Here is a 25187-nt window from a genome sequence, read left to right as displayed (position 1 = left end):
CAGATCTCCTACACTTGTTTGCTATTAGAGACCCACGATCGCTCAGTTTTCCTGGTATGGTCTCATTACTGCCCTAAAGCAACATTTTGCCATTCTAATTAAAAACTCCATTTCAACGCTCTTTTCAGTAATATTAACTCCACACATGAATATCCCCTGAACTTGCCAACGACTTCAAAATCAAGCTGGCAAATATATGGATGTATAATTATAAAGAGCAATATATTACACACTAATTGTAAATGTAGCCTTTTGAAATTCGCCACTGGTATGTTAGCAGAAGAGTGATGGATCCTATCTTCCCTTTAATCATGAGTTCTTTTATCAATTTATTATTTATACCCCACCCAACTCCTTCCCGAAAGGATTTTTGACAGCTCATAATAAAAGACTTCAATGAAATAGGACCAATAAAATAAAGGTAAAGAAATACTAATCTCGTGATGATGAAGAGGGTACCGTAGTTGTATCCAGAAACAAGTACTAAAAATGGGGATGCTTGTTTTGCACAAAAATGAACTTCTTGACCACTAATAAGACAGGAAATGGGCTGCGTAGACAGGCATTGTCCTTTAATAAAAGCAGGTTTTGAAGACTAGATGCTTGTTGAAATTGAAAGGATACCATTTGATGGTCTCCAAGCAGGAGAACCAATACTGGGAAACTCTTTCTGCATTTTTCCCATAAGAGACCAGAATATAGTTGAGGAAGAATGCTTTGACTTCTAGAACTGGGGTATATGGTGCAGTGAATGGCTATGGATTCTTCCTTGAAAGTTTGGGACAGAAAATTAAAAGTATCGATGTGAGAATTCATGAAAGTACAAAAAAAAAAGTCCTGAAAGAACTGGGGGTTCCAAGTTCGGAAGAACAGTCTGCCTTACGTGGCTGAAAGAGATCCAATTACTGAGAGGTGTTTGAGGCCGGGTGGATGGAACTTTCCATTAAACAATCCATCCTTTCAAAGGAGTTTCTGTTAGTTGCTTTTAGCTTTGGACCTTAGGATATAAAAATAAGAATGTAAAAATAATAATAAATATTTGCTTTAATTAAGTCTAGGAAAACAAGAATTTGGGGGATGGGATCCATGCAACAGAAAATAAAGTATGTAGCAGTGTGCATATGGAGACATTTTACTCCCTAAATTGGTGGTTTACATCATTTACCTTTCATCATGGATCTTCTGTTATGGATAAAGTAAGATACCTATAATCACTGTTTGAAAGGATAAATATATTAGTCTTCGGAAGTTAATATTTAAAGCTACTAGGATGTCTATTTAGAATGGAGAAAGCAAAATAATTGTGCAGCACTACTGAAACTTGTAGTTTGTATTTCTTCATTAAATAAAATTGTATCTACTGATGTAAATATGCTTCATTCTAATTTTAAAATGTTCCTATAATTCTCTAACAGAGAACATTTTTTTAAAGATTTATTTATTCATGGGAGACAGAGAGAGAGAGACACACAGGTAGAGGGAGAAGCAGGTCCAGGACCCTGGGATCACGACCTGAGCCGAAGGCAGATGCCCAACCGCAGAGCCACCTGGATGTCCCAAGAACATTTTTTTAAGGGGCAGAATGAGACTTCAAATTCTAAAACACACTAATAAAAAGATTCTGGCCAATGCAATATTAATTTCAAAATATAAATACTTGTAAGAGCACAAACATATTTATTAAATGATCTAGAAAATTCTACTCTGGAATTATCTTGATCAATTAATCTAATTTCATAATGTAGTTTTAATTCTCCCTGTCATAAGGCTCAGAGTGTTTACTTTTATTACAGGTTTTGAGAATAAGAAAAAGTGTTTTCCTTCTGGGACTCTTCTTCCTACATACCCCTCCCCACTTCATTTTGAACTAGACATGATTTTGGGCTAACAGACGCCTCTCTAATTAGAACACTCATTATCTTAGTCAAGATAGTCAATGTTGAATCAGAGGGACAGCCAGCAGTCTGCCTCTGGCCAAGGGAGAGAATGAAAACTGCTTTTGGGATTTCCTTCTCACATTTGCCTCTCATCCTCACCGGTCTTATCTCAGACTGAAGCTGAAACCATTGGTAGGACACCCCACAAGCCACCCCCCCAGGTCTCCTGTGTCAGTGGGCAGCCCAACAGCAATTGCTTCTTCTGGACCAACTGTGAGGAAATCAATTTGAAATCTGATATTAAAGTGAACTCCAAATAAATCATTCCCTATTCCTTCTCCTCGTCTTCTCCTCAGGAAAAGCTTTTCTGACATCCCATGTTGAGGGAAACAATCGGTCTCTGGGCTTGCTCTCATAGAAGCCTTAGTTCTCTATACTCTAAATACGGTTTCACTCTATGTTCCCCTTGCCAGAAAATGGGTGCTTCAAGGAAAGAACAGGGTGTTCATCATCCTTGTAACTTTGATGTCTCTTCAAGTCTCTGGTACAGGGCAGGTACCCAGACAAGGTTTGCTTGGTGGGGTTTTCATGGATTTGCTTATATAAAAGTCTTCTTAATCAATACTTCAATTGATAATGTTTGGGCACCTGTTCTATATCAGATCCTCCACCAGGCACTAGATATTACAGCCATCCCCCCTTATCTGCAGGGGATTCATTTCAAGACTCTTAGTGGGTACCTGAAGTTGCAGATCGTGTTGAACTCTATACACACTATGTTTTTTCCGATACATACATACCTATGATAGTTTATAAATTAGGCACAGTAAGAGATTAAAGAGATTAACACCCATAACTCAAAATGGCAGATAAGGGGAGACAATAATACAAAGATAAATGAGACAGAGCCTTAGATCCTGAGAAGTTACAGTTCAGAAGCAGATACTGATGGAGGACGATACAAATCAAAACTCTACAGTAGCAATGAGAAGGGAAGGCTTCACAAAGGAGGTGACATTTGGGCTGAGGTCTGATGAATGAGCAGATTTTTCCAGACTACAAACAAGGAAGACGTGTGTTCTGTTAGATACAGATTTTGACTAACATTGCAATGTCTCTCTGTCTCACTTCAGAAGAAGCTCTGTTCCTTTGTAAACTGTTATGAGAATCTCAGAGATGAATGAGGGGGTTGAGGAGAAGATACTCAAAAATGCTAACAGAAAAAGTAAAGCAGCATCCAAATATTAGAATAGTATCCCTCATTGCTTCATCCTTCACTCTAGTACAATTGTATATGTGGGGAAATATAACAAGGTTTAACATAATGAATAAACTTAAAGTACTGTCTAGATGATAGGATACATAGCCCTAAGTTCTAGCATACTCCAGGTAAAACTCGTGAACAGTTTGTTAGCAAAATAATGAGCCATGAAAAATTGTCTAAGTAAATCTACAGAATAAAACGTTCAAATCCCACAATTTTTATTTAATAATGCCTCTTAGATTAGTGGTTAAAAATATATATGTGGAGTCTTTAACTTCAAATTTAGTAAAATGATCAAATTTTTAAAGTCATTTAAAACTACATGATAACTCAATGGTCTACTCTAGAACCAATCTGAGTTTTTGTTTTGGAAGGAGAGAAGCGATTTTTTAAAAACAATCTCATTTTCATTAAGTTGAGCTGATTGCCTGTGTGTGCCATAAATGTTCACTGTTAAAATGACTGAAATATAGATATTGCATATTTCAATCTTGTTACCCAGAAAACTTTGAGAAAAACAGATTATCTGACTTTTGTTGGTCTAGGGAATCACATTTTTAAAGAAAAGTGGGTTACCTTATATTTTACCTAGGGCAGGATTTTAGTAGGTCAAAGTACATGTCCACATGCTAAAGTTACAAGAAACTTATCCTTCCAGCCAACTACAATTTCTACATGCATATTCTACACAGAAAACAATTGCGAACACACAAGAGAAAAGGAGTAATAATATAACCAGCAGTGACGGTTATTGCAGGTTAAAAAATACCAAAAACTTCAATGCTTTGGCAAGTATCTTCATGTTATCAATCATATGCATCCACGTCTAACACAATCCTAATGTATTTTTGCAAACTGCAGATATGCCAGGTGCTTGGACTCCCAGCAGCACGCAAAATAATAAATAAATAAATAAAAAATAATTAATAAATAAATAAATAAATAAATAAATAAATAAATAAATAAATAAATAAAATAAACCACCAGAACACCTACACACACATACACACACACAACGGAAACCATGAGTTGTTTGTATTTATCTGGTAGCAAATAGTCGAACACTACACTGACCAAGTTGGCTGGAGCAAACATCTTTTATTAACACACATTTAACAGGATTTAAAATATTCATAGGAAATGTGCATTATTATTATTTGGCATCAGCACGCTAGATTTTTAAAAATGCATGGAACTGGATATTGGTGGCACTCTGATATAAATGACAAATTATTTGAAAAAAATCTATTAAAATTCTTCACATCCTTTCTCTGTCCATGAGATTTTCTCTTTGCACCCAAGCATTTGTTTCTCTGTGTACAGTTCATTTCCTGCCTAGGTATCTCTTTCTGGTTTCAGCCATGTCACAGGCTTGATGAAAATCACAGTCTTGCTACATCACGCTAAAAATACTGCTCTTGGTGACCTTTTATGGCACAAGGAAGTTTCGAGGCTTTGGCTGATACAGAAAGGTGCCTATTGATGGTATGAAATTTAAATGTGGGCATGAGGTGACTTCTCTATTTTATTCTGTAAGATGATATGTAGAATTTTTACATTAGAAATTGCACTTGGGCAAATGGGCGGTGCTGGTCAGGATCAAGTATGAAGTGTGATTCTGGCATGGAGCTGTCATCATGGGTGGTTTCATAAGCAATGCTTTGAAGCCTTGACAGAAAAACTGCTTGTGCCCAATGCCAATCTCTCACTCTTTGTCAACTCAATTGCACATCCTTTCAGAGATGGCATCCATCTCCACTGACACCCAAAATACAGAGTGCACTGCCATTATGTGTCGGGTTAAGCAGGCACTGGTCACTTAACTTAGGGGGTAAATGGCCCGCCTTTGGCTCCTTCATAATGTATATGACTTTGCAGTGTGCACATGAAGCAGAAGAAGAAGGAAAGGATTTTAATAAAAATGATGGCTGGGTTTCTTGGGTTAATACTTGCTATACAGTCATGTGTTACCAATTCTTAAAGGAGATAATGGGTTAATACTATTCATTTCAAACCCAGGCCCTAAAACTCACAAAGAAGGCAATGTCTATGTGCATGAAAATTCTGACCACATAGACTCTGTAAGACTTGTTTTATGGTAAGATAAGGCAGAAGTTTGCTCAACAAAACATGCTATGCTGACTGGTACTTTGCAATGTTTTATACTTTATTTATGTGATATCTTCCTGCCTGTAGATAGAAGATCATGGCCTCTAGACAAGAGAATCACCACTGAGGAAATCCAAGTGTTGCCCTTCCTCTGTGGGAATAGAAATTATAGGTTCTAAAAAAGGAGTCCATTTCCCTCCTCTTCCAATGCGGCATTCTAAGGAGCCATCACCTCTATAGTGGACTGATTAATTATTTTTAGTTACCCTTTATTGAGCGCCATCAAACATTCTATACCTAAGAAGGACAACTGAAAGTTTATTTTTAGTTTTTTTTAAATTTCTTTAAAAAAATCTATTTTGAGTGTGAGCTCTATGGTTCATAAATCTGTATACAGTTGGTGACTATGCTGTCAGATTCCCCAGAGCATGTGTGATGTTCCCCTTAAAAGGGGTGTAGGTGCATTGAGTAGTGTGTTAATGCTTTCTGGGTCCTGGGTGTCGTTTATTGCTCTGTGCTGATAATTTACTAAATGGTACCCAAGAGACCAAAAGGACTGGATGTGCCCTTGCAAAGTACCTAACTTGCTCCCAGGGAGTAATTACAAATTGAGAGAAATGGATGAAGTATTATATATTATTGTTCATAATGGCCTTTCTAAAAAATAAAGTAAGCTTTAGGGAAGGTAAATAGTTCTGATTCTATCTCATTTGATGTCTTTTTCCCCCTAAAATAATATAATTAAGGGTATTACAGAAATAAAAGAATCTATTTAATATACAATTGATATTGTTTCAAATACCATGTCTTTTGATTAATATCTAGCCTTTTGAAAGTCACTCAGGTGCTCATTGGATATAGAGCCAGAATGGCAATTGGCCAACAGAGCCACATCTTCAAAGGAGCCTCTGATTAAAAGACTTGACAAGATTAACCCTAAAAACCTCATTGTTCAAAGATGCAGTGTCCTCATTCACTCCGTAGAGCTTGATTTAATTTGAAACTTTCCTTAAAAAAAAAATTATACTTCCATATATATGCTTTTATAGAGGTAATTTATATAAAACTAAGTAGTATAGCCATGTATTCATTTTCTATATATAACCTAGTTATATATAGAACATACATGTGACTCTTTCACGAAAAACTAGAAAAGTCTCTTGATTGAATAAGGCAATCCCAATCTCCTCTTTGTGATAGTGCAGAATCACTGTTATCAGATTATGTATGCTTCTGTATTCTGAAGTCTGTCTTTCAGGTGTGACTAATAGTATAATGGACTCTGTTTCCAGGAAAACATATAAGGACATGGTAAGCATCCTCATGAAGTAAGACCCCAATTTCATGTCCCTCTGCCTGCAGAACTCCTCCAAAGCAGAGTACACTGAGTGGGAGATGATAACTTTCATCTTACAGGACACCTAGATGTACTCCAAAGGATAGAATGGGGCCATGTCATAATTTATTGTGAATTACTTCTTCCTGGAGTGATTTTTCTTATGAGGTCCTCACCCTCCAAATCCCTCAAGCCTACATTTTTCGTCTTTTTCTGCAGTCTGACTACCCTTGCCCTAGAAAAGATTATTATCACTAACTATCAAGAAAATAGGGGAGGCTTATGTCTCTGTTTTGGAAAAACTGAAGACATTTAATAGTCCCTAATGTAGACAACATTTGGCGGTATATCATTCAGACCACTTACTGTCCTCTGTGGTCACGAATAGAATCCAAGAACTAGGTGCACTGCCAAATCCATTGGAGGCAACCAACCGAAACTCATATTCTGTGTACGGTTGGAGATCTCTCACTTCATAGCTTAACGATGCAGAAGGACTGGAAAATAACCTACATAGGAAAGAAATGTTAACTAGGAAGCTTTAGATACTCAAAGAAATTTAAAAAAAAATACACAAGTAAAATCTTGTTGCAAAGAATTTTCAGGGAATGTCAACATACAGATAAGTACAACAGATATTTTCTGTTGTTACAGGAGATCTCTCTTAAAATAAAGAGCCATTTGGCTGACGGTTTGCCCTACTGCATTTATATGAGATGTAAATCCTAGTAGTATTGAGAAAATTCGAGTCTACTCTTGAGACTGATTACCACATAGAATTTATAGACCAGGTATTATAATTTTGTTTCTACAGTTCAGACAGCATTCTTTTTTTTAGTTTAGGTATAAGCTTGCTTTATGCAGCACATATGCTCATGAAAAGTTAAGGGGGAAGAAATCTTATATAATGCTATATAAATGAAAAACATATTTTTGCAAAGCAAATAATTATCTCCTAGGGTGTTGCTTGTTTGTTTGTTTGAACTTCTAAAAGGCAGCCTTTATTTGTTGCAAGTAAGAACTGACCTATTCAAAAATTAAGACAAAGTAAATTATGTCCACATTGTGTAATCCAGGGGACAGTTAGGAGGATGGACAAAGTAGGATGCTCACTCTAGAAATCCATGGGTGGAGTGGCCAGGCCTCATCTGGAGCTGGTATCTGGGAGAGCCGGGAGCGTTGTTACGAGCTGGTGTAGACCAGACAACCTGAAGACTGGTTGGAGTGGCAGATGAAAGCCTCGGAGGCAGCACGCCATCTGGAGCTGTCGAAAAACACAGATGAATTAGAGCAGAGAAAACTGTGGAGAACATATGCTGGATGGAATCGAAATGCTCCATATACTGGAAAAACTGTTCCTCAGGACCAACAACAATGTTAAACATGGTCCATTTAATTTAACATTTTCATTCCTGAACTACTGTACTTCCTTATTGTTCATTTCAACACAATTACATTAGTATTTCAATCTTAAAAGCCAGCCCCCAAACAGCAAGACAAATGAATATGTACGACATTCCCACCTGTACTTCTGTTTATCTAATTGAAAATATGTAGGGAACTTAGTGAACCAGATACCAAAGTACCTTTTTAATTTAACTCTTGCTCAGCAATCAAGCAAACAGTGAAGGAGTCCAGGTCTTTTATTTCTCCCATCTATATCACCCATTGCCACACTTAATCACACTACTCTTGAATACAACTGGCTTTTTTTTTTTTTTTGAGGACCATTTATTACAATTCTATTTTTCTACTATAATAACTATACATGATTGGGTGAAAATAGCACATTCCAGACTTAATTCTCATCTATGAAAATATAAAAACTAAAATTCTTTTCTCAAATGATTTATACCATCAGTTGACCTTATTCAAATATGTTGCAAGTTGAAACATACATGTTGCTTTTTCTAGTCTAGTTAAATCTCTGGCCAATTTTTCCTGAATTCAGATTATCTGCCTGATATAATCCATCAAGGAACTCTATTTGAATAGTTCTACAAGGTCCAACAGGAATGAACAAAACTAAAACCAGAATATTCTAATTAAAAATATGACAAGATGACTCTGGTTATTAAATTAATTTTTCCAACAGGTATAACTCGAATGAGCCTATCCTATCAAAATTTGTTCCAAAGCTAGCCTGAAACTCAAAAGAAAATTAAGCAAAGCTCTGTGAATTTAGGATAATCACCTAATGGCTTTGAGCCTATGTTTCCTATCTTTAGAATGGGGATAGCTTTCTTTTGAGAATTGTTGTGAAGATCAGTCAATGTAAATAAAGCACCTTATTTTGGGTCTTGGTAATTATTAGTTGTTATTGCTGCTATTATTATTATTATTATTATTATTATTATTATTATTGTGTTGGACTGATCTGAACTTCCCATAGCATAATTTAGTGCTACTATAATGTAAGTTTTTAGGAACAATGTAATTATTGTAATAGAAGTTTCTAATGGCCAAAGATTCCTAGAGGTCATTGGTGAAGAAGGAGAAGGGACCAAAATTATGAAAACAACTATCAGGGTTCTTTTTCAACTTCTTTTTATACATAGCTTTATGTAGTGTGCGAGTTTTACATTCCTTGCCCCACAGGAGAACCTGCCTGTGAACTATGAAGCTAATGAATGGTCAGTGATGAGAATGGGCGAATTACATTACAGGTTTCATCAATCTGTCGTAAGGGTTTTGAGTTCATCAATAATCCACTAATTTATTCAATAAACATTTATTGAGCTTCTACTCTGCACAAAGTAGTATTCTTTGTGTGGAGGGCTAACAGCACCGAGTAAAACAGACATGGCCCCTGACCCTGTGGAACTTACATGTAAACAGTGAGAGCAAGTGTTAAGCAAACAGGTACCTAAGATCATACTAGACAGATAAGCTTAGGAGGAAAATAAACCAGGGTAAGAGAAGAGCAAGTGAAAAGAAGCATGCAATTTTATTATTATGTAACAATTGAAACTGGACAGGAAAGCTTTAGGAAGAATATGTCATAGATGACATTTGAGCAGAGACCTCAGTGGTCATGGGAATGTCTGGAGGAAGAGCAATCCAGCCAGGGAGGCAGTAGGTGCAAGGGCAACGGAAGAGGAAGCACCTGTTGTGTTCGAGAGCAGTGGAGAGGCCAGTGTGGCTGACATGGGTCAAAGAGGAGGAAAGAAAAGAGGTTGGAGGGACAGACAGGGTCTAGATCTCTTGAGATCCATTCTAGTTCTAGGCCTTGAAAATATACTAAGGGCTCTGGATTCTCTTTGAAACAGATTTGGAGGCTATTTCTGGGTTTTAATAAAGGACATGGTGTCATGTGGAACCTATAAAGGCTGCTCTATGCTAATGGAGGAATAGGGGCAAGCGTAGACCTAGGGAAATCAACTATGGTAGAAATCCAGGTAAAAGATGACAAGAGCACGGATTTGAGCAATAGCAGAAGAGGTGGTGGTATATTCTGCTGCTCAAGTGAGTGGAAAGTATTTTGCTAAGAGAAAATAAAGGAGTTAAAGATGATGTCAGTGTGTTTAACCTAAACGCCCAGGTGAATGGTGGTGCCATTGCTGAGCTGGGGAACGCTGAGGGGAGAGATCAGTTATGGGGTGGTGGTGGTGGGGGGATGTCGGGAATTCTTTGTCCATGTTACAATGAAGAGGACACACATCTCCAGGAGGAACATCAAGGAAGAAGCTGCAGGTATGAGTCTAGATAAGAGCTGTGGATGACGGTATGTGTGGTACTTAATAGCTGAGATTTGATGAAATAACCCAGGGGGTGAGTGTAGATGGAGTAAGCACAGAAGATGTCTGGGAACTGAGCCATGAGGTCCAGATCAGGAGGGATCTTCTACAGCAAAGGAGGCATAAAGGAGGGTCAGTGAATGAGGACAAAAACCTAGAAAATGTACAGCCTGGAAGCCAAGCCAAGAAAGCACATCAAAAAGGAAGGACTGATCAACTCTTGTCAAATGTGCTGAGAGTCTAAGGAAAGAGACCAAGAATTATAGTTTGCATTTGGCCAAGTAGGGGTGTTTGGTGGTGTTGCCAAGAAGAGACGCAGTGTAGCAGCGGGCACAACATTGGGGCTAGAATGATCGGGAAGAGAATGAGGGGAGCATGAGCACAGGCAACTCTTTTGAAGGATTTTGTTCTAGTGGGGAGTAGAAAATGGGGCAGCATTTAGAGAAGCTTCTGGTATTAAAAGAAGGTGTGCTAGGAACTGGGAGATGTTATAATGTATGCAGACCTATTGGAAAGATCTGGAAGACATTTGGGGAAATGATAATGGAGCAGAAGGAAGATTAACTGCCTAGGATTCCAATTCCTTGTGTGGGAGAGAGACTGGCAAGTTGGGGCACCATGGCTGTTGCACAGAGTAGGGATGGTCAACCCAGTGTGCAGAAGGGCATTCAGAGACTGGACACACAGAGAGAGGTAGATTTCATGACGGAAAAACAGCAAGGATCTCTTCTGATGATCTCCATTGTCTCAGTGAGCAAAATAAAAGCAAAGGTATATCAGGTCAGTGCTGAAGTGTGGGGATGAACCAGATGCTCTGGGAGAGATGAAATGGTATGAAATTGTCCCCTCACTCATTAGGTGTGTGACACGCCCAGGATGCAGTAGGACGGCTGTCCAGGGCCACTTATCCCATAATCCACTGCTACGGACTTGCTAATTGATCATTTGTCTGTGAGCACATATAGTTTTGACAATGAGTATTTCTTACCTGCTATATGTTGTTTAACTGATTCATAATATGTGAGCAGATATCGAAAGGGCACGGACAAAAAGTAAAGTACAAAATTGTGTATGATGTACAACATAAAAAGTCAGTCCCCTCATTTGACTATTTTCTTAAACTAACTCTTCTGTGTCGAGGAATATAATGTCATCGACAATCCAGATTCGGAAGAAAAATCAGTACTGATAAGCCACCAACATGAAAAAACTGGAATTTTAAATATATACACAAAAATCCATTCATGTGTTTAAAACTGCATGACCATGCTATTAAGAAAGAAGGGAGGAGTGCCCCAAAGTGGGCTCCATAATAATAATATAGTACATCTTGGATTCTCTTCTGAGAAATACAAAAAAAAAAAAAAATGTGTCCCATTAAATTGGTCACACTCTGATTATATAAAATTGCAAAATATTTCCAGACAGAGTGATCATCTGAAATTATTTACACGTAACTATTCATTTTGCATGCTTCTAGTAACACTGAATTCTGGAAACCTTTCTTTCCCCTCTGGTTAACCCCTTTTATCCTAGACCTATTCCTTAGAGGCTCCTTAGCACCAAAGCAATAACTGGGAGCCAGCCATAATTTCACCCCTGGTTTCTTAACAGAAGAGCCGTGTATCTATCAGCTTGATATATTGTCTCCAAGATGCTATGTTGCTCAAAAAGCTTCTCTCGAGTTTAATATGACCCTCACGGGGCAAGCACTCCACAGACAACCTCCTGAATCAACACATCTTGTCCAGTAAATACTAATTCTACACGGCAAGTGGATAAAACAGCTACCCCAATCTATAAATCCAAAGGAAGAGAGTTTTTAATAAAATTTCAAATTTAACCTTTTTTGGAAGGCAAACTGAATACAACACATTAAGCCATAAATTAAACCACAGATCGGACTAGTCTAGATGCTATGATCTTTTAAATGTATGATTTTATTAAACTTTTAAATGATGTGCACTTATGGATTCTTCTCTCAAAACAAACAAACAAACAAACAAACAATGCCCTAAACTTTGGCCCCTTACAAACTGATAGATTCCAGAGGGGGGCTCTAAAAAGCAAAAACAGAGGCTTTTTTTTTATTTTATTTTTTTTCATTTTTCCATGTGACTGGTGACTACCAAGGCTGTAGTAGCCAAAAGAGGAAATTTTGGGGGAGAAAATGAATTCAGTGCACTTCTCATAGGCACCCATTTCTCAGGATAGGCCACCAACTTGTTACTACTGCAGTGTGTTTTTGTGTGTACGTGTGTGTATTTAAAATACTGGAATAGGGATGTGTGGGTGGTTCAGTTGGTTAAGTGACTGACTCTTGACTTCAGCTCAAGTCATGATCTCAGGGTTATGAGATCTAGTCCAGCTCCATGCTCCGTGGGGAGTCTGCTGGAGATTGTCTCTCTCATCCTCTCCTTCTATCCCTCCCCTTGTTTGCATGTGGACACTCTCTCTAATAAATATTTATAAAAAATAAATAAAATAAAATACTGGAATCAAATATTACATTAAGATATTGAAGAAGTCTATGATATATTGTATTAAATTCAAATCTGTCACAAAATAGATCAAACGTCATTCTGCTCAAGATTCTTTACTGGGGGAAAGGAAAGGGGCAGAGCAGAGGGAAAGAGGGGTTTAGACCATCTACCTTATATTTAGCAGAGAGATAAGACATGACTTGAATAACTGTAACACCACAGAATGTGTACCCAGCATAAAAGAGGTAGAAGTGTTTCAGGGGGTTCAGAAGCCAAAAACTCACATCCAAATGTGCACTGGACCTTGTCTTTCAGAGGCACAGGCCTTGAAGGGGCACTGCCATGGGGGCCGTGTGAGACAGTTCCTGTGGGGTGGTCATGTCCTCAGCCTGATTCCAGGGCCTAGGATTCCGTCAACTATGCTCACACTCATTCCAAGCCTATGTGCTGCTTCTTCCTGGCTTCACTTGGAATCCGACTCCAGCCTAGCCCAAACTACCCACCCCTACTCACCCCCCTTCAGATGGTAGATGGCTGGCATCCTCATTTAGATTTCCCTGTTAACATAACGCAAGAGAAACCATGGCCCTTTATCTATATGCATCCTGGCTGCACCGCTGAACAGCCTGGCACATACTCAAAATCCTTGGATTACACATTTCCTCTCATTTTCTGAAATAGCTACATATGAGCAAGGATTTTAAATTCTAGTTTCCAGAATGGAAAATTAAAGTTCAGACACATACATTGAGTCGTTGAGTCATAAACAAATTGAAAACAGAAGGCAAGACTCAATTTCCAGTCACTAAACCATATGTCATTAAAAAAGATATTAATTATGAGGAATATGCAGATGTGCTAACAAATGGACAGTCAACCTTGAGCACAAGGATGTACAAATAGAGCAGCATTAAATAGTGGCAAGTAGGTTAAAATAGATTTAATGTTTGCAAAACAGTCTCTCATAATATCTAAGTTTTTGAACACACACTTTGTGCTAGGGTGTTTTTTAACATAATTATTTCTAATCCTAAGAATTACACTATAAATTGCAGTGTTATCTCTCTGCAGTATAGATAAAGAATCAGAAGCTCAGAGAGGTTAAATCTTTTCTCTCAAATCACAAAAGTGGTTACTGGCAGAGTGAGGACTTGAACTGGGACTTTAAATTTTTTTTTTTTTTGGGACTTTAAATTTAAAGACAGTGCTCTGAATTCTATACTGCAGAACAGGATGTTATAGTAGGGGGTTGATACTAGAAAATAAATATTATATTTATTGGGGTGCCTGGGTGGCTCAGTCGGTTAAGCAACCGACTCTTGATTTTGGCTCAGGTCATCACCTCAGGGTCCTGGGCCTGAGCTCCATGTGGGGGTCCTTGCTCAGCACGGAGTGTGCTTGAGAGTTTTTTCCTCTTCCTCTACCCCTCCTCACGCTCACACACACACTTTTTTTTTTCTCTCTCTCTCTCTCTCTCAAATAAATAAATCTTTAAAAAATTAAGTTTGTCAAATAAGCATAAAAACAAATCATTTACAATAGTAAATAGATTAGTTTTAGTAAAGACTGGATTTATGTTCTGTCCAATTCACATTCTTTTTTTTTTTAAGATTTTATTTATTTGAGAGAGAATAATAAATAAATTATTTATTTATTTATTTATTTATTTATTTATTTATTTATTTATGCAAGAGAGAATGCACAAGCAGGATGGAGAGGCAGGCAGAGAGGGAGAAACAACCTCCCCGCTGAGCAGGGAGCCCAACTTGGGGGTGATCGTAGGGCCCCGAGATCATGACCTGAGCCTAAGGCAGATGCGTAACTGACTGAGCCACCCAGGCACCCCTGTTCAACTCATATTCCTCAACAGTTCTTTCCTGGTCTTATTTATCACAGCAGGACCTCTATTTCCTTATGATCTACAAGGAACTGCTTTTGTGAATTTGCTAATTCTCAGAAATTAGTCAAGCCCACAGAAATTCAATGAAATACCAAATGGTGAGGTCTCCATGTAAGAAAACTATATTTAAAGAATTATAAGTGTTATCAATATGTATGCCATAGAATTTATCTTTGACCATAGAATATTAAAAATAAAACAAGAGTATATCAACTTTGGAGTGCAGGTAGCTTATATGGCCACCACCAGTTAAGGGATTCTTGCCTAAAACATCCTAGGCAGGTAACACTTAGGCCTTTGTGTCTTCATCACCAGTGAAAGGAAAATAGTTGCTTTGTATGTTGCCTCATTACACTATTGGTCAGTTCTTGTTGTTGGTAAATTCCTTCTGATATAGAATGAAACACTGTATCACATCTACAAGACTTAGGGTGAATATAATCTTTTGCCCACCTGGGGGCCTCCAAGAGTGAAATAGGGTACTCTATATAGTTCACAGGGTTAATTGAGCAGCAGCTGGTATAAATTGGGGCTATCAGGGACAGTGGGTGCATATGGTTGGTCATGCTAACACTGTACTCTATAGGTCCTTGTCTTGGTTGTACTAATTTCCAAGAACAAGCCTCTACTACCATCATGGGGTAGAAATGCAGGCATATTTAAATGGTGGTCTTTTCCTTGACTAAATTTCTCCATTTTGGGTTAAACATCTCTGCTTCCTCCAACTAGATGCCAGTATTCCCCAACCATTATCTAGCCTTGGTACCTGACTTGGATGTGTTCAGTTTGATAACATATCTTCAAAAATATGAAGCCTTATACTTAAGCTAAACACTCCTTGTGGATTCTGACCAGAGTAGATCAAAAGGAAACTCCGATTTTCTTTTCCTCAAGGGAAGTTGCTAAAAATTCATGAAGAATCTTACTTTTGGCCTGCTACATATTGGAGTTCATCAGTGTTATTCAGATTGGCTATACAGTTGATTCAAAATGATCATATGGATCAATAAAAATGCCAGATCAATAATTTTTCAAGAAATACGCAGAATCGGAGAGGAATGTTATGAAGGAAACAAAGTTATGTAAGAGGATACGGTAGTGCCCAGCACAGTGCTTCATTTGCAGAAGTTGTCCTATAAACATGGATGGATGGATGAATGGATGGATGGATGGATGGATAGATGGAGTTGTTGGTAGAAGACAAGATCTGCAGAAAAGTTTCTTTCCCCTATGACTCCATAATAATTAGGATCCAGACTATATTTTCCATTTACAAAGAAAGACTCAATTTCCTGAAAATGAATAATTTTTAACATAAAAGATTGTTTGGAGAGTACTAATATAGTAATATCAAATTAGATCAGAAATACTACTTTAATATACATTTGTTTTATCACTTATTTCTCTCAAAGCCCCATCCCACAGACGTGCAAACTGAGGTTAAAAAGGTCAAGCAACATGTCTGGAGTATATGATAATAAATGGCAACCCATGGCCTCACACATCTGTTGGTTCCAAGACTGTAACTCATATCTCAACATCAACTTGAATCTTAAATTTAAGCCTAGCCATGGCTTTTCCCTATAACACCAAAGTAATAGCAATAAAAATACTTGAAAACAGAAAACTTATTTTTAATTTTTTTACGTAACTGTTAGAGCACTTATGAGATTTTGCAAATTTAGTATTTCTTATCAAAGAAATATTAAACAAATGCTAAAATTTGGTTTCTGCAGAGCTAAACAAGCCCCATTTTAAAGCATGTATTTTCTAACTACAAAAGTAATACATGTGCATGATAGAAAACTTGAAAATTACCAAGAAACAATCATCCCTAATTATATTACCCAGAGACAGCATTCATATACTATTATAGACTCTCTCTCCTGTCTTTCTTCTCTACAAGTATATTTATGCATAATTTTTTGAAATTTGAAATGATTAAGCTAAATACATTAAATAAATTATTTAGCAAACTTTGTTCGTTTTACAATATGTGGTGAAAATTCTATGCCATTGACTGTATGCATTTTTTGGTAATACGACTTTACAAAATAATTGTGGGTGATATTTTTACAGATATGGAATATTCACTTAACAAGGCTGATATTTTATGGACCAAGAATTTGGCTGGTTCTGAAATGCCTATATGTATCGATTATATTGTATATATAAATAATAGACTGTTATATTAGTTTAGGGCATACAACGCAATTCTATACATTATTCAGCTCACCATAAGTATTGGCATCATCTGTCAGCAAATAACACTATTACAATGTTATCAGTTACATTCCTTATGCTGTACTTTTCATCTCTCTGACTTATTTTATAACTGAAAGTCTGTACCTTTTAAGCCCCTTTATCTATTGCACCTATGCTTCTACTCACCTTTCCCCTGGCAACCACCACCAGTTTGTTCTCTGTACTTAAAAGTCTGTTGCTTCTTTTTTCTTTGTTTATTCATTTGTTTTGTTTCTTAATGTCCACTTATGAGTGAAATCATATGGCATTTGTCTTTCTCTGTCTGACTTATCTCATTTAGCATTATACCCCTTAGGTCCATTCATGTTGTCACAAATGGCAAAATCTCACTCTTTTTCATGGCTAATATTCCATCCATCTTCTTTATTCACTCATCTATGGATGGACACTTGGGTTCTTCTAAATCTTTGCTGCAGTAAAAATAGTGTGAATATAATTTTTCAAATTAGCATTTTCATTTTCATCAGGTAAATACCCGATAGTGGAATTACTGGATCATATGGTATTTCTATTTTTAATTTTTTAAGAAGCCTCCATACTGTTTTCCAGTATGGAAAGCTGTACCAATATGCATTCCACCAACAGGATCCATTATATTTTTAGAAGGCAGTTGGCTATAAGGGCCTGGAGTTCAGGGGAGTATTGGGGGCTAGATATATAAAGATCAATTAAAGCAAAAAACTGTGATAAAAGTATTAAAAACAGGCTTGTTGGCCATTTAGCATTTCTTAGTTTCTAAAATGCTTGTTCATGTATTTTCCTCAACTAAAGATTTCAAATCTTCAATAAGCTTTTTATTATTACATCCGATAGTCCTGATCTCAATATTGTAGACATTTGCTACTCTCTTATTTAAGTCTAGTTAGCTCTTAGAAAAGGTTTAACTTAAATAGATTATTGCCAATTTCTTGAAATATTTTTTTTAAAGATTTTCCTCTTATTTTTTTTTAATTTTTATTTATTTATGATAGTCACACAGAGAGAGAAAGAGAGAGAGGCAGAGACGCAGGCAGAGGGAGAAGCAGGCTCCATGCACCGGGAGCCCGACGTGGGATTCAATCCCGGGTCTCCAGGATCGCGCCCTGGGCCAAAGGCAGGCGCCAAACCGCTGCACCACCCAGGGATCCCTCTTGAAATATTTTTATTTGGAGTTTATGATAGCTAACTCATAGAACAGATGTCTGTGCATTGGTTAAGATCCATCACTTGGATTCAAATCCTGATCCTGCTTTTTGTTGTTGAACAAGTCCCTTAACCTCTCTGTGTCTCAGTTTTCTCATCAATAAAATAAGGATAAAAATAGTACATACTTCATAGGGTTGCTTTGTGAGGGCTAAGCCAGTTTATAATATTTACATAATACGGTAAAATATACACTATAAAGGCTATTAAGTGCTTTCTATTGTTATGATCGTGAACTTTCCCCCAATATGACACATGGTTCTGCTATGTCTGTTACTCATACAATGAATACCTCATAGTTTACTCCAAAATCTCTCCTTAAGTGAAGGTTACTGAGTTGCTTAATGTCCTGAAAAACAATGTGATTTTGTAATTACCAAAGAAACTTGGTAGTTATAGGGATGGCTGGATGGTTCAGTGGTTGGGCGTCTACCTTAAGCTCAGATCATGATCCCAGGGTCCTGGGATCAAGTCTCGCATCAGGTTCCCTGTAGGCAGCCTGCTTCTTCCTCTGCCTATGTCTTTGCCTATGTCTCTGTGTCTCTCATGAATAAGTAAATAAAATCTTTAAGAACAATTATTTAAATTTTTTTTTCATGGAAATAGGACAGTATTTTGGAGTTAACCCCACAATTGCCCCATAGGCAAATCCAGCCCAGTTTATAACTAGTTAGTGGCTAAAACAATCCAACTGATGATGCTATAGCCCACACCACAGCAGAGATTGCATATATAATAGAAATTAAATACGTTTGGGAAATCTGTATGTTTATGGTTTGTTGAAAGCTACTTGAGGACAAGGAACGTACATTAAGATTTAATTGTTTCCCTTTGTAATTTTCTTTCCCATCCTTGATGTCTCTGTAGTGAGATCTCTAAATACAGTATTTGCAGTAACAAGCATATTGATGAAAGAACAATATCTGATCCTACACTATTTTGTGAACAGTTTAAAAATTTACAGTATTTAGAAAACTCATGCCTGATGATACCCATTAAATAGCTTAAACTGTCCAGCCATCTTAAATTTGATCAGATTAGTAACCGATTTTTACCTCATCAATCAGATGAGCCATAAAATTGAGGATCTCATTACATTTTAGTCAAAAAGACTAGATATTTTTATGAGACTGAGGCACTGCCTACTGCGCTAAGAAGGCACTGACTAGATATTTTTAAAAATATTTTTCATTTGTAAGTTAACATTCAACAATTTAGATACTATTATTTCACATACATTATCTTGTAACACTGAAAATATCCTTCTAATGTAGTATTGTTTCCCCATTTTATAGATAAATATAGGTTTAGAGATACCAGATATCCCTGATTGACTCAGATCCTGACTCAGATCCTTATATCCCTGACTGACTCAGTGATTGTGCTTTTACCACATCATACTTCATATTAAAGGAATTAAGGTTAGGCTGGGGAGTCATGTAGCCTGGAGGTAAAGTTTATTTTGCTTTATTTTATGGAAGCAAAGTTTCACTGCGAGGAGAGGAGTGCTTATTGATATGTTCTGGTGATAGAGAAATTTTCAAAAGCTTGGAAAACTATACTAAATGCATTAGCATATGTTAAAATAATATGAACTATAAGATTTTGGCTAACTCAGAAATTTCTTAAATTTTCTTTTCAAAACATAATAACAACAACAATTAACATTTAAATGCACCTACATTTTCTTGTTTGATCTTACAATTCTTAATTCATATTCTGAATTAAATGGTGTGGATATTGCATTACTTTTACAGTACCTTGTGATTGCCTGAAGTGCCAGTCCCAACTCAAAGGTGTGTATTTTGATTCAAAAATCCATTTTATATCCTGTTAACTATGTAGTCTCCAAGCTATAAATACTAGAAGTAGAAAGCATTACAAAATTTATGATGGGGCACCTGGGTGGCTCAGTCGGTGAGGCATCTGCCTTTGGCTCAGGTCATGACCCTGCGGTCCTGGGATTGAGCCCCACATCAGGCTCCTTGCTCAGCAGGGAGTCCGCCTCTCCCTCTCCATCTGTCCACCCCCCTCAGGCTTATGCCCTCTCTCTCTCTCTCACTCTGTCCTCTCAAATAAATAAATAAAATCTTAAAAACAAAATAACAATTAACAGTCAACCCTAAAAACATTCACATAGTTGTCTTACTTTATTGTTTACAATCACATATTGTGAGTTTATTAGCTCCCTCTCCCCTCACCCAATAAAGTAAAATCAAGCTCTGAGTAGCCCTGATTCATTCCAGTGTTTCCTGGAGATTTCCAAGTGTGATCCAGAACATGCAGTAAATGCAATTACAAGAAACAACAAAATGCAACCACAGTTTCATGAGGGAATGCACTATATCTGTTCTAGAAATCTTTCTAGCCCAGGAACTAGGATTATGCCTGGCAACTAGAAAGAACTCCATAAATATTTTTTGGATGAATGAAGGTTGATCAAAGTTCAAAGTTTTGGTAAAGATTTTGATTTTATTGTATTAAGAGTTTTTAACAAATTGACAACTTTAGTAACTTTGTTAACTGCCTTGTAAAGGATACTAACATCTAGATGTTCATGAATAAAGATAAACATGTTAAAATGGTAAAGTCAATTTTAAGTATTTATTGTATGCCAGGTACTGAACTAAATGCTTCACACAAATAATCGCATTTAATCCTCATAATAATCCCATGAGTTAAGAGGGGTGAGTCAAGAAAAGGGAGGCTTTGACAAAGTTTTAGTCTGTTTGGGCAGCTATTAGAAAATGTCATAAACTGGATAGATTATAATAAACAGAAACTTATTTCTCACAGTTCTGGAGGATGGGAAGATCATGATCAAGGCACCAGTAGGTTCAGTGCCTGGGAAGGGTCCACTTCCTGATTCATGGATGGTACCTTCTTTTGCGTCTTCACGTGGTGGAAGGGGGCAAGGCCTCTTTTTGAAAGGATTATTTTCATTCATGAGGGCTGCATCCTAATGACCTAATCACCTCCCCAGCTCCTACCTCCTCATATCATTATATTGGGTGTTAGGTTTCGACATGAATTTTGGGAAGACACAAATATTAGGACTGTAGCAGATATGATATGTGATTTACATAAGATCATAGAGCTACTAAGTTGTTGAGCTGCTGTTTGAATCCAGCAACCTATGTCCAAAACGTAAGCTTCCTCCTGTTATTTTAAAGAATGCCTTTTATAGTGACCTAGTCAAGCCAAAATCTTGACCCTCTTTGGAGGCAGAGTGTGGCCAGCCTCCTTTACCTGCCTCTTCCCCATCTGCCTCACAGGATTCTAAAGAACCAACTCAGTCTGGATACTGCTTTGAAGGGCGGAGAAATCTTAGAGCTAGGATGTTCAAAATGAAGTAAAACATTTTTGGAGGTTCTTTTTTTTTTTTTTAAATAACTATGTCATTTAAATTTTGAGGAGGTTTATTTGAAGTAGACACTTGAAGAAACTGTGTCCTTCTTTGTCTCAGTCTCTCTATATCTTTGTTTATCAGGATTTTTTTTTTTCTCTTACTTGTCAAGGCACCCTTTTTTGTGAAAGCTCTCGGAAAGGTCTCTTGAGAAAAAACAGAAAAATAAGATGCATAACAATGGCTATAGGCATTATAGACCCAAACTCAAGAAAGGATGACGTTTTTCTCAAGGTTGTTACCAGTGCAGCAGAGGAGTATTTAAGACAAAGCCCTAGGAAGAAAGCATAGGTATAAAATAAGTTTTTGTTTAAAAAAAATCCAGCATTTACCTCTCAGCTCAATGACAAAATAAAATATTTTAGAGTATATTATTGAATAAAAGCTGAACATAGTATGACATTTGTCTCTGCTCTTTCACTGACTCATTTGGTTCTATCTTTCTGAGGTAAATCCAAAATCTCACCAACATTTCACTGGTGCGAGAATACAGCAGTCAAAAATTGGTGCAAATATTTGTCAAAAGTTACTTGAAACTCAATTGGCAGATCTCACCTAGCTCTAATAATTGTTCCTCATGAAATGAAAAATTGTCCCCGTGTTCAGTAAGAGTACTTTAATTAGAATGGAAAAGAAGCCAGGATATCCCCAGTTACAGTTTATAATAGGAGTAATATAGAAAGGGGTGGCAAAGGTGGGTCAAGGGCACCAGAATAAAAAGACACCACTGAATACTAATTGCTATTGACCATTTTGAGAAACAAAAGATTCCACTTCACATTAGCATCCATAGGACCATGGCAACATACCTCCAACTCCACCTCCCTTTGTGGTTTAAAGTGTTGCTTAACATTACTCTGCAAGACAGTTTTCCAGTGAATTTGTTAACCAGGAAACATCAGACAGGCGAGAAAGTCATCCTTTGTTAATTTTGAAATACCCCAAAGCTGTGAGTGATGTAGTTCATTGTGCTCAAAGAAAAATCAAGATTTTGAGTTTCATTAGATACATTATTTGTTCAACTAGAATGTGGAACTGTCACTTTGTCAGGCTAATTAGAAGCCCTGAAGTTGGTGGTCATAATGCCCAGAAGAATTTTTTTTGTTGTTACATCTCAAACCACCAACCAAATTTTCTTCTTTTCCCTTGTAGATATCCTCGAGTTAGACTCTACTTCAGCCCTGCTTGTGACATTTGAATTTCTCTTAGTATTCCTTAGAGTGTTCCTAAGTATTCCTATTATTTTGAATACCATCATATTCATCCAAGTTAGTTTCCAGGTCGCATAGATTAAATTCCTTTTCCTTGAGAATCTGATTACTTGAGCCCTTTGTGTAGAGTGTATCTTCAATTGGAAAAATATTTTAAAATATATGCAACAAAAATAATAATAGATTAAGTCGATCCTATTTTTAGTTAAAATATTGTTCACTTACTTCATTAAAATAGTTCCCTAAGGAATCTTTCATTTGTAAAATTAAAAATAAATGTGCTAAAAAATAAAATAAATGTGCTTAGCAAGGTTAATAAAAAAATTTTAACAATGAGCAAATTCAAGCTACGTCAAAGTCAGTCTCTTTAGAAAGAGTACACAAAATACTCATTTGTTGAATGTGTCTGATAAGAGTAGTTACAAAAAAAAAAAAAAGCTAGGTAATTAAGAAAACAAACTATTGCATTTTAGAATTAGAACCAGTATTCTTTCTTACAGGTGCAACCAAATTTACTATTCTGGAATATCAAGAATCAAGAAGTTAAGCGATCTTTGAATAGCTAACAAAAGTTTAGTCATTTAATGAAAGAAAGGGGATGGGTTATAAAAGCCATATATATTTTTTAAGATTTTATTTATTCATGAGAGGCACAGAGAGGCAGAGATACAGGCAGAATGAAAAGCAGGCTCCCTGCAGGCAGCCTGATGTGGGACTTGATTCCAGGACCCTGGGATCATGACCTAAGCAAAAGGCAGACAACCACTGAGCTACCTAGGCAGCCCTATAAAAGCCATCTTAACAATGGGACTGGATCTAATATTCAAATTGATTAATTAGCTACTCAATGAATAACTAGATCTAGTCTTAAAACTGCAAGATTATGTGTGGGACATCCTTTTACTTTAATAGGCCATTGATTTCACATTCTCTATTAAGGAGAGTAAAATAATAGTCATTATCAAGGTAAAAATTCCTGAAGGACTTATAAGAACTGGTTTCGAAGCTCATGAAGTAGTAGAAAATTTGAGAATAAAAAATTGATACTCATTTAACCACAATAATGATTAATAACTAGGTAATCAAGCTCACGTGAATAAAATCTATAATCAAAATATTAGTGAGTTACCATTTTAGTAATTTAGCCACACACTTGCTATCCAGTATAGCACTAGTATCAGAAAGTCTATGGTATGAATAGGAAGGAAATTTGTCAGTTTTAGGCTTATAAACCTGGAGGAAATTCGGAAGTAGAAACAAATGTATTAATATTAATAATACTTCTTTAATTTATATGTAGCACAAATTAGAATATCTACTACTTTTGACCAAAGCATAGTAATCAAAACATAGCTTTACCTAGAAATGTCAAAACTAAATATTCCTCTATTACACTGGTAACAACCTTGAGAAAATGTCATCCCAAGAATCTTCAATTAGTAATTTTAAAAATGATTATTGGGGGGATCCCTGGGTGGCTCAGTGGTTTAGCGCCTGCCTTTGTCCCAGGGCACGATCCTGGAGACCCGGGATCGAGTCCCACGTCGGGCTCCCGGCATGGAGTCTGCTTCTCCCTCCTCCTGTGTCTCTGCCTCTCTTTCTCTCTCTCTGTGTCTATCATGAATAAATAAATCTTTAAAAAAATAAATAAATAATTTAAAAAATGATTATTGGGGCATATTGCATAGACACGATAGGATCTTCTTTTACCTTAAAAGTTTAATTGAAACGTCTCCTATATATTAGGAATCAGTAGCCACTGAAAAGCGCGGAGCTAATTTGTTGCTATTCAATCTTCTTATGTACAATGGGAAGGATATAACTTTGCAATGAAATAGACCATTATTATGTGTCCAAACATCTTACATCCTTTGCAAGCATTTATCATACTAAATTCTCTCAGTGTCAACCTTATGACTACGACTTTCCCATTTTATGGAAAGAAAAACCTGAGGCAAAGTGTGATTGTATAACTTGTTCAAGATCATACAGGCTAGTAAGAGGGGAAATTTAGTTTTAAACCCAATTGGTTGATTTTAGAATCCAAGCTCTTAATCACTAGAATAATTTGTTTGTGTGTGGGTGTGCATATGTGTATGTGTGGGTTGCAGATAAATAGAGGGATATGGAATATCGTACTTTCATGCATGCTATTTTTACCTTGTATACTATATTTATTCCTCAAAGCAACTTTTAGTCTTATCTTTTTTCTGGACAAAGAATTTGCAAATGTTATTTATTTTTTCTAATAAAGAGGGCATTGACAAAAAAAGGTAAAAGTTAACTTTATTTTTTTTTATTTTATTTTTTTTTAATTTTTTTATTTATTTATGATAGTCACACACAGAGAGAGAGAGAGACAGAGAGAGACAGAGACACAGGCAGAGGGAGAAGCAGGCTCCATGCACCAGGAGCCT

At 36.7% G+C, this 25187-nt stretch overlaps 1 protein-coding gene across 1 annotated transcript in view; it reads right to left on the bottom strand.

The window, feature by feature from the left end:
* USH2A (usherin) overlaps window positions 1–25187 on the bottom strand; it is a 693391-nt gene that overhangs the window by 242187 nt on the left and 426017 nt on the right. Inside the window, exons 38-39 of the mRNA XM_077886665.1 lie at window positions 7700–7850; window positions 6953–7095 (exon numbers count right to left, since the gene is read on the bottom strand). Of these exons, the coding sequence (XP_077742791.1) occupies window positions 6953–7095; window positions 7700–7850 (294 nt within the window). The remainder of the gene's footprint in view (window positions 1–6952; window positions 7096–7699; window positions 7851–25187) is intronic.

The sequence above is a fragment of the Canis aureus genome, chromosome 38, assembly GCF_053574225.1.
Source record: "Canis aureus isolate CA01 chromosome 38, VMU_Caureus_v.1.0, whole genome shotgun sequence".
In the NCBI taxonomy this organism is placed as follows: domain Eukaryota; kingdom Metazoa; phylum Chordata; class Mammalia; order Carnivora; family Canidae; genus Canis; species Canis aureus.
The sequence above is the reverse complement of the archived record's forward strand: the minus strand, read 5'-3'. Positions and strand labels throughout refer to the sequence as shown.